At 47.0% G+C, this 10,833-nt stretch overlaps 1 protein-coding gene across 1 annotated transcript in view; it reads left to right on the top strand.

Annotated features, from left to right (window-relative positions):
• The first annotated feature begins 798 nt into the window (after nucleotides 1-798).
• The window catches only part of iqsec1b (IQ motif and Sec7 domain ArfGEF 1b), a 108,222-nt gene continuing 98,187 nt past the window's right edge, over nucleotides 799-10,833 (top strand). Inside the window, exon 1 of the mRNA XM_029150058.3 lies at nucleotides 799-1,323. Coding sequence (XP_029005891.1) covers nucleotides 1,043-1,323 — 281 coding nt within the window. The 5' untranslated portion in view covers nucleotides 799-1,042. The remainder of the gene's footprint in view (nucleotides 1,324-10,833) is intronic.

The following is a 10,833-nucleotide window of genomic DNA, read 5'->3' on the forward strand; positions in this document are numbered from 1 at the left end:
GGGTCTGAAAGCTTATCATCACCAAAGATCAATACCTCTTTAGCAGTTATTTCTCTGTCATTTTTAACAACATTCAATAAAGCAGAGCTGGGTTCAGTCGGGCTTTCACCTTATGGATATGCAACAGCGTTCAGGCCAGAAAGAGAGATAGTCCGAATAAACCACCAACGCTTTGAGTCCCTTAGGAATAACCATGATAATAAACCTCGTCGTTCCATCGTTTCTGTGGGTTCTCTGAGTGAAAACACATTTGTTACGCAGCCTAATGTGGCTCACCTTTAAAAGCCTCAGCATCAGTATTAATCAGCTAGAATGGTTCTGCAACAAAACACACTCTAAACCGCTCAGCGGTCGACAATCCAAAGAAAATAAAGACATGTCGAGGGCACATGAGACCAGGGTTGGACAGACAGGCGCATCCTGAGGCCGTGTCCTTGGCCAATAGATGCCTTCAGTATAAAAGAGCCCCTTGGTGACCTGTACCGGTATTTATAATATGTTTTGGAACCATGTCCAGGAGCTGCTGATGCTGATGCTGATGCTGATGCTGATGCTGATGCTGATGCTGATGCTGATCTGGTACCACGCACATCACTGCTGCTGGAGCAGGTGTGCGCCTCTTTCTGTTCCTTTCCACACTTTTATTTCCGGAACTCTCGGTGCCCTGGTACCTGTTGAATGCGCGTGCATGCGCCGAGGCTCATCCGAACCCAGGCCCAGAGTAACGCGGGCAGCCCTGAAAGGGTTAAAGGATGTTCCCCCTGCGCGGCGGCTGCTGGGGGGTTCGTTCGGCTGTTGCGGCGCAGAGCTGGCGGACGCGGCGGCGCAGAGCAGCGCACCCAACCTGCCAACTTCACGGCTTAAGCCGCCACCACACCACAACCCAGCCATGTCGGAGCAGGGGAGGATCTCTGGAGCTGACGGCAGCCGGTGTTACTACTGACGGCTCGCGTGTGAGGGTGTGTGAGGGAGAGAGAGAGAGCGAGCGAGCGAGCGCGCGAGAGAGGAGAGGAGCGACTCCTCTTCTGTGGATATCGCCTTCATGGACGGACAACGGGGCTTTTATGAGATGGAGAACCCAACAGAGAATCCCAGTAAGGCGACAGAGTATTTGAAGGAGCTCAACAAAATAATCGAGACCCAGCAGGGGCTGCTGGAGAAGCAGAGGGTCCGGATCGAGGAGCTGGAGCTCCAAGTAACGGATCTGTGCAAGGAGAACGCGTGCCTGAAGGAGCAGCAGCAGCGGCACCTGGCCGCCTGCAGGCTCGTGCAGGGCAGCCATCCGAGCCTGGGGGCCATCAGGGAGAACGCCACGCACGAAAAGTAAGTGCGCGCGCGTCTGCGCGTCGTGGCGAGGCTGAGCTGGGCGCTGTCAAAGTTTAGACTGTCTGTCCAGCGTCCGTCCGTGTCGTCACGTCCCGCACGTGCCACCGCGAAACTAATCAGATGTGCACTTGTCCGACACTTTGCCGCGGATCAGCTGTTTATTGATCCGCGTGATTTCGGGTTTATTTGCGGCTCACACGCACGCTTTACCCGCGTATTGTGTAACGTGGATCCCGTTGAGCGCGCGGTCCAGTGAGTGGTCACACCACGGGGCTGGCGCGGTTCCGTGGGTGTGACTGTGTTTTCATTGTGACAGAAACGTGTGACGGTGGAGCTGAAAGTTTACGCGTCTCGGTGCTGAACGTAGCAGCCAGTCATTGATGCGCTCCTGTTCTCTGACGGCATCACAACAACGTTTACGGCAGCTTCAACTTATTCCCTCTCCACCACGGTGCGAAGGGGCTTTTATTTTGACACGGCGTGGCTGTTCCGCGAAGGTTGCCAAAACATGTACAGGCGTAAATGTTCAATGAGACACGAGGGTGAGGGTGTGTGACGGTGTTGGTGGGTTTGTGTTGACGCTGATTTATTCATATGAGCAGGTTGTTTTATTTCTCACTGGTGATGATTTGTGATTTGTGCTGTGTTTATTACCTTCAGTCGTTCTGGTCTGAAGACTAATGCTATTACAGGGTTATTACTGTACAACCAAGGCTCTGTATGGAATCATGAAACAGTCTAATGTTTTCTGACAGTTTAAATGAGTTCAGGACAAATGTAAAACATAAAAAACGCCTTTTTGTGAAATAAACAATTTTCCTGTGTTTGTGGAGATGAATTGGTCAACTAAGGGAAATCAACTAAACTTCTATTTCCCCAGTTTGAGTTCTGAACCATAGTCCTCTTTAATATTCCCTCTATCTCCTCTGCATCCTCTTCCTCCTCTTCACACATCAGGACTGCATCTGCAGCAATCTGCTGCTTTTCATTTTGTGCAGATCTGTTCGCCTTTTCAACCTATGACATCATTATCATATTTGCTGACTCATGGTTTGTACACAGCTATAAATAGTTGTGAGTGTGGAGCAGCGGAAAGGAGCCGGCCTCTCCGGCCTTTTAGCACCTGAGTGGAGCGTGTGATGGACGTTTGAAGCGCTTCACGTGGTCAAGAATCAAACAGACATTTCAAGTTAAAAGCGCTTCCTGTGCTCGGCGCTGAGAGCGAGCGCCGTCCCCGGCCTTCTGTCAACAGCTGGGCCACGTCAGCAGTTTTTGTGCTGACCACAGGCCTGGCCTTGGCCGGGGGCCCATGCTCCTCCCACAGCATAGACTGCATGGCTGCTGGGAGCTACAGGCGTGCGTCACTTCCTCAGAGTGTTCCCAGCACACGTTCACATGGACTCCATGAGCTTTATGAGTTAATCCACTGCAGCAGGCGGCGACTCTGTTTACTCTGTCTGGTAAAGTTCTCCCACACAGCGGTTATCAACACTGGACAGCTCCTCACACTGAGCTATAATTATTCCATTTTCACATCATTACCATCCAGGGGCACTGATTCAATGACCGAGGGCAGAAACGGGATTTGGGCTCCTGTTGGATTATGTTGTACTGATGCAAATTGAAAAACAAAGCGGTTGAGAGTCTTCGCCACTGCTCGAGGCAGTCGTCCGTCTTCACCAGCTGATAATCCAGCTGTGTGGGTAGCAGCTCTGCATTAAAGTGTGTGTGTGTGTGTGGGGGGGGGGGGGGGGTGCAGTAGCTGCCATGAACTAGTTTCTGTCCAGCCCATTTTTTATGGCTTAACATTGTGTTTTCTTGCTAATGTAGTGCATTTCCGAGCAGTCAGTGATGACATACTGTACATCCTGTCGCTGTAATTGTCACACTCTGAAACAAAGAGACTTCTTTATAAACTGTACTGGAGCTATTTTTGGTCACAGCCTCTTTTCCGTTAGCTTCATCAAAGTAAAGTGTTTTCTTTTTTTTCACATCATGAAAACTCTCTAACCGCCACTATTACAGGTGAAATGTTTATGATTATAAAGTCAATGGGTCAGAGTTTGAACCTTTAGTATGAGAAAGAGTACAGTTCCATTAAACTCAAACTGAACTGAGCTTCATGTCATCGTCGTTCCTGTTTCAATCATTTGTTTAGCGCTTTATTCAGAAATCTCAATGGACGTTTGGAGGAAGTTTTCTTAATTTCTGAAAACAACCTGAATGTTTCATGTCAACTTTGCCATTATTTATAGATTTTTCCCGTAAATCCGTCCAGCTCATGTGCTTTTTGGAGCACAGAGAACTGTAAAGCCATGACGACACAGCTGAGAGTAGCAGCTCATTCTAAGACACGCTTTCACACATTAGAAGCATCACTGCAGCACAGGAGGCATCTGAACCAGAGAAACACAAGGCTGCAGCGGTTCAGGGTGTTTGTGTGTGTGCGTGTTTGTGTGTATATGTGTTTGTGTGCGTGCGTGTGTGTTTGCGTGTTGGTTTGTGTGTGTGTGTGTGTGTGTGTGTGTGTGTGTGTGTGTGTGTGTGTGTGTGTGTGTGTGTGTGTGTGTGCGTGCTTGTTTGTTTGTGTGCGTGCGTGCGTGCGTGCGTGCGTGCATGCGTGTGTGTTGGTTTGTGTGCTGTGTGCTTGCGAGCGTGCGTGCATGCTTGTTTGTGTGCGTGTGTGTTTGTGTGTGCGTGCATTTGTGCGTGCGTGTGCAGGGCTGCAGGAAATTCATCTCTCTGGTCAGCAGCACACGCTACAGGAGTGAAAAGACAAGACTGCCAGAGGAAATATGAAAATTGGTCAGGAATATAACAAAGTTTGGACTTTATGAGTAAGCACATATGCCTCAGTTGCTGTGGGCAACTGTGAAATCTGCACTGTTTGTCAAAGCAGAAACACATTTCACACAGTGAACAGAGTTGATTCTGAAGCCGGAGGCTGGTTTGACAGGCTTTTATTTGAATACAGGAGATGAGGAGAATAAACGCAGCTTCATAAGGAGAAAGCATTTTAAAATGAAGGCTTTTATTCTTTATACAGTAACGTCCTGCTTTTTGTATATGAGTTGTATTTACATCACCAGCTGTGCTGTCTGGTGAATTATTGGACAATCTGGACAAGTGGGATACTTAGAGTGAATCTATGTATCTCCATAGTGAAGACATGAATCACCTGTAAACACAAACAAGAACAGATGTAAACAAACAAACAAACAATTTCCCCCAGAAAAAAAAAATATATATATACTATATTATATTTATACTATAATATACTGTATACTGTATAATATACTGTATACTATACTATGTTTTATTCTCAAATCTAATATAATCTAATATATATGCAATAAACTTGCAGGTGTCATGTTTTCTTCATAAACACGTTTTCACTTGGAACAAACATGATAAAACTAAACTGTTTAGAAGCGGCTTCATTAACTACATTTTTTTTTACAAGTTGTACTTGTGCCAAAGCTTCTGTCTTCTCATCTGTCTGAGTAAACGTCCAGCTTCTCTCCATCAGGTGGATGTGAACTGGATGGAACCACACCAAGTGCAACTAACTTAGATGTGATATGGAAATTGGATTTGCTTGTTCTAGTTGAAAGTAGCCATGAGTTTCTACTGAGGGAGTAAAACACTAGTACTCTTTGGAAAAGTTAAGTAAGTTGTGGCTACAGGTTCCACCGGCCGTGTGCTGAGTCCAGCATAATCTCATGGCACTGTACGAGCTGGGGATGGTGTGAACTGGAGCAGATCAGTGAAAATTACAATTCATTTTTTTGAAATCCTGCCAAGAAAGTGTGAAAGCATCATTTAAAGGTCTGCTGAGTTTGAGTTGCTGCCGTGTTGACGGCATCTGTCTGGTTTATAGTGCGTTGCTCTGATCCTTTAGCACCAAACGGTGTAACGTCACTCAGCAGATTCACGCGAGGCTCAGTTGTACAGTGCACTGAGCAGAAAGTGGGCGGGGCTTATTGTCAACCTCTACTCAACCACTGTTTGAGGTGGAACTGCACTAAATAATAATGTCTCCTCGTCACGTGATGCCAGTTATTTCCCAGTTAATGGTGCAGCTCTGGCATTGATTGAAGAATGACCCACTACATTTCATCATCATTTCCTGACTGAGCGTTTCAGTAACTCTGCCTTGTTGTAGGACTCGGGTGGTGCTGAGTGTGATCAGCCTGATGTGGCCATCTGTCAAACTGTAGCGTGAGCCTGAGTTATGGGTGTTGGCTGCAGACACGCTGATTACAGCACCGGGTCTGTTGCCTAATGCTGTTCCAATGTTAAACTGCCTTCCAGCAGCTATTGTTCCTGCACAAACCTGCAATGTGACTGTACATAGTGTTTTATGTTGTGACTGGATCCACTGTGTCAGTTACACAGGGGCAGCTGGCTATGAGCACTAACAGTCAGTAGTCATGGTAACAGCAGAGGTGAAGGCTATTGATGCTTAGGAGGGAGCTGAGTTGAAACACAGAACCTGACCTGATACAGTACCAGTACCGGTTCTGAATCAGCGTTGTCTGAGGAGGTCCAGGGTGGAGAAATGTTTTAGGGAAATATGACGACAACGACAGAACCTGTGTTTGCTTCCTGTCTGAGTTCATCTGCTGCTTGTCTAGAACTAAGTGCGTTCTAATTAGTGCGCCCATGTTGTTGTGGGTGTTCATGCAGCGGCTGGTGAAGGGCAGTGCCACCGACCCTTTGGGTCCAGACCAGTCGACCCACGCTGGTTGGAACGCGTTCAGTGTCAGGACTGTTGCATTGCAGCATCTCCCTGTAACTGCAGTTATTTCACATCAAAGGTCTCATGTTTTTACTTCACGTCATGAATAAAGTGACAACTTTGTGTATGTGAAGGTTCTGGTCTAGTTGCTGTCAGACCTGAAGCATGTTTGATATTTGGCGACAGCGACGTCACAGTGCAAACATCTTCACCTGTGGTTGACTCAGACTGACTTTCACAGCATTTCTCCTTTAAGTGTTGAACTCAAGTGCATCTCGTCGTCATGACAAAGCTGCCAACACACACAGGAACAATAGCTGCTGCTGATTTTCAGCTGTAGCTGTTTATCACAGCAAAGAGATGTAAGGTTCCGACTGCGGCGAAGCAGCGAAGCTAAAACATCCCACGGCTGCAGAGCTCTCTGACCGTCAGTCGAGTCAGAGTCAGAGTCAGAGTCAGAGTCAGAGTCAGAGTCAGAGTCAGCGCAGGTGGAACTGTCTTCATTGTCGCTGTTCCTGAAGCAAAAAATGCGAGTTTTCAGCCGCTGAGTGTGATGAGTTTTATTCTCTGGCTTTGCTGGTTGGTCTAAGGACAGATTTTCAATTAATGTCCAGTCATTCATGCGTCTTATAGCTCATAGTCGCCTGGTTCCATTGTGACGCGTGCTGCAAAGACTGCTTTCAGGTCTGTTTCTCTTGGTTTAGAATTCAGTGATAGCAGCTGATTGCTGAGCTATGAACCTTTTCTTCAGGCGGTTGAAACTAGACAATCTAGGATTAGATCCGATTCAGACTCTGAGTGCTTGATTCACTTTGTTGTGCTGGTATTCAGTCTAGTTGCATCTAAACTCTAATCCCTGACAACAGCTGCTCACTAACAACGTTTGTAGCATTGCATGGTGGATTTCTGATGCATATCTTAATATATCAGCCATGTTTGCACATACAGGGAGAGCTGCAGTATCAAACCAGGCTGATGAATGACAAGCCTGCGTCACAGCAGACAAATAAAGGCAAGTAATGCAGTAAAGTCAAATGAGTGAAGGAAGGTTCGAACCCAGTATTATGAGCAGGAATGTACTTCATGTGTGTGTATGTAGAAAAGGAGCGACTCCCTAACCTTTTCAAAGAAAAAAATAAATCCAGCGCCCAGAGTAGCATGACTTAACGAGCCTCCAGGGGCCACGATGACGGGCAGGATGAGGATCCTGTGGCCTCAGCGCCGCTGCTGGGTGAGCGGATGATTAGCTTCCTACAGCACGCTGCCGCCAGTCTGCTTAATGATGCAGCCAGCGCGTCCAGGAGCTGCCTGGTGCATCCGGTTATTGTCACATGACCCTCAGGTTGCTGCTGCGCTGGTCCCCAGAGATGGACCTGCGTCGGCGCTGACCGAGCCGCTCCGGCCTGAGGTCACTGTACATAAGAAGGAAGCTCATGAATAGCATTCATTTACTCAGACACGCGTCACATCACGTTGCAGCTGGAAACAGGAACTCAATCAGTGGATCAGATGTTTTTCTACTGTGTTTATTATTTGAAGCTGGGTTTTAAAGAGGTTGGGCTTAAACTGTGGATACAGTACGAAGCACATGACGGTAAATGTGAGAAGGTCAGAAAGCCACGCGTGAATAAATGAGAGAAAATGAAAAGGAAAAAGTGTAGTTTTCTACTAACAGTCTCATTCGCTAGCAGTGAGACCTGTGTTGGGTTTGTGGACTTTCCCAGTGATACCAGTCCACGTTGGCCTCAGCTCTGTCCACCGCCCAGCGAAGCTTAGCCCCGAGCCTCTGCTCAGGAAACGCAGCAGGAAGAGACGCAATAAACTGTGGACTGGCCTCATGAACTTCATTATTGAGCCTTTAGCATCATGTCTAAGAGATGTTCTTCAAAACATATATGTAGCATTATTTACCACAGGGGAGAAAATATGACCCAACCTGATCTACAGCACATTTACCTGCTTTGAATAAGTGCTTAGAGTGGGATGTGACCAGACAGAGTGTGCGTGTGGATGTTGTACTTGCTGGTGTTCCTGGAAGCATGTGACCCTCCGGCCCCTTAGACTCATGTGGTGCTGATGAGGGATCGCTCCAGCATGTTTTCTAACCTCAGGCAGCGACTACTCTCACAAACTGGAGTGGATTTACCACATAAACCATCTGTATTTGTGTGTTATTTCATGTTAAGCTTCTTTTTAGAATGTGATGCTTCATGAAACTCTTCAACCCAGCGCATCTTTTATCTGTGGGGCCACATGGTGGATGGAAAAAACCCTACAAATATTCTGCTGCTTTCTCTTTTCAGTCCATCATTGACTTAGTGGCCTTCACATAAATCACCTGCTCAGAAAAAGAAAACGCTTTACAAATGTTGCTCCAAGCTGGAATTACGCACACGTTTGTGATGTTTACTGGCTGGTTGCTCGGGACCAAACGCATGCTGGAGGTCACGGAGCCACTGGATGAACTGAGCTCCATCTCATTCCACAGCATCAGCTTTTCCTCGCGCCCGGTTTGTTGGAGGCTGTTAGATGAGGAGCATTTGGCTCAGAGCACGTCTGAGACGTAACTGTGTACATGAGGCCAACAAGGGATTTGTTAAATAATAAGGGTTATTTGATTGCTTTTAAACTGTAATACTCCGTTCATGGTTACGAGCTCTGCCAAATAGAAGGTTCTGTGTCCATGTCCTTGAAATAGCAGGAATAAAACATTCCATATAACGTTTCTAAAGCCTATCTGTCACCAACTGATGCTCTTTGGCGAAAGGTAGATTTTTAACAAACCTTAAATTGAAATCTCATCAGACTGATGTCATTTATTATTATTATTATATGGTTGTAGAGCATTAAAGCAGCTCACTGAGCAGCCAGTAACTCGCCAGAAACGTGTCAGGATCATAATGACCTTTCATGTGTGAGTGATGGGAGCAAAGCAAAGCACTGCCAATAATGTGCTTTCAAAGCAACCGCGTGTGTTTCCACTACAGCCACCGCTGCCCCAGTCTCTGTGAAGCCATGCCTCCATTCTCTGCTCATTGACAGACAGTGCTTTTTGAATGACCCTTCACACAGAGATGCTGTGAAACGCACAGGCCAGAGCGCTGCCACAGTCCGTCTGCCTGCTCCTCATGACCTCATCTCAGCTCAGCTCCCATATGATTGTCTTTCACTCTGCTGACACATGCCCAGAGGCCACAGGTGTCCACAAGTGGGGGCTGCAGCCGCACTTCAGTTACTGAGCAGTGGCCTCAGGTGTGTGTGCTCAGGAAAACAGCAGCAACGGTGAACATTTGCATGACTGACGAGTTAAAATATAGAGAAGCAACTCTGGACTCCGAAGTTATGTCACCTGCTAAAATGGACGGAAGAGCGTTGTTAAGCAGCTTGTGATTGGCTTGGCTTTAGCCTTGTTACCTTGGTTCTGCACACACACACACACACACACACACACACCTGTGGCTCTATCGCAGCGCCGTCATGGGACCATTCACCAGCTACTTCATTCCCCACATGCTCGTGTCATGCATTCTGTGGCATCGGTTATGAACGTCACCATAAACGCTGAAGGAAAAGAAAGCAGACCTGCTTGTGCTCTGTCACAGCCAGACAACTAAAAGCCTCAGAGGCTCCGTGTTGATTAATGATCTGTGGACTGTCTCAAAGCTGAATTATCTAAAATAGATCAAGCACCTCTATTTTCTGCTACTGTATGTGACGAGGCATCAATGGTTTCTTCAGCAGGAAGCGAGGGAGGGACAGCTGATGGCTTCTTGTTTCCATCCTCTAAAGACATAATTTGGATCTTTCACAGCGGCTGCTGACGCAGGAAACATCTGCACCTATTTGCCGGCTTCCGTCACGCTGTCGTTTCCAGCTGCACCCTCACCTCCCAAGTATCAAGAGCCCTGATTTCTCCTTCAGCCTCTTTGTAGGTGAAGAGGTCTTGAGCACGCGCTCCAGATAATGAGTGTCGTGTGTTGGCGTCAGACCCGTCACAGATGAAGCCTATTGGTTGTTTTCACTGGTTGCCAGATTGTGACGCATCTCCTTTTTGCTGTTCAGCCGCCTCAGTGATGAAAACCTCTGGTTAAGAACCGCTGTCTGTGCATTTCATGAACCGACTCATCACTAGTCTGGTCCAGATTTACTCTAAGATCCTAAATGTTAACTCCTGGTTTGGTTCAGTTTGCTTTCACCTTTCACACTGAGCGTATGATCCGCTTCAGATCTTCCTTCAGTTCATTGTTTTTCTGGCCTCTTTCGGTTCCTCTGCAGCTGACGTGCTGAGGTGTTGAAGTCATTGGAACCTTGTTACATGAGGTCAAGGGCCAGAGCTAATGGAAACCATTAACCAACACCCTGACCTTCATTCCAGTTCATCTTGTGTGACTGATTCATGATCAATAAATGCAATATATATATTAGATCTAAGGGGCCACACTTTGGACTGTGTTCACTGTGCTAAGTCAGACTCTGAGTCACATCAGCTGTTTGCATGTGAAACGATGACTATGTTTCATCTGTAGGCCATGGACATAAAACATTAACCTCAGAGGTAAAACCATGCATGTCTCCATATTCCCAAATGGATTGGAATATTTAAGACTTTCAACTAAGCACCTTAATCACCGTTCTGTGCCCCTCTGGATGAGGCTGACCAGCAATGACTGGCAGCCTCCACAGCAGAAGATGAGAATCTTCCTGTAATTGCCGGATCCAGACTGACTAGAATTTGCACTTGACAGTGGATGTGGCCACAGTTACAG

Source organism: Betta splendens, chromosome 5 (genome assembly GCF_900634795.4).
Source record: "Betta splendens chromosome 5, fBetSpl5.4, whole genome shotgun sequence".
Taxonomy (NCBI): Eukaryota; Metazoa; Chordata; class Actinopteri; order Anabantiformes; family Osphronemidae; genus Betta; species Betta splendens.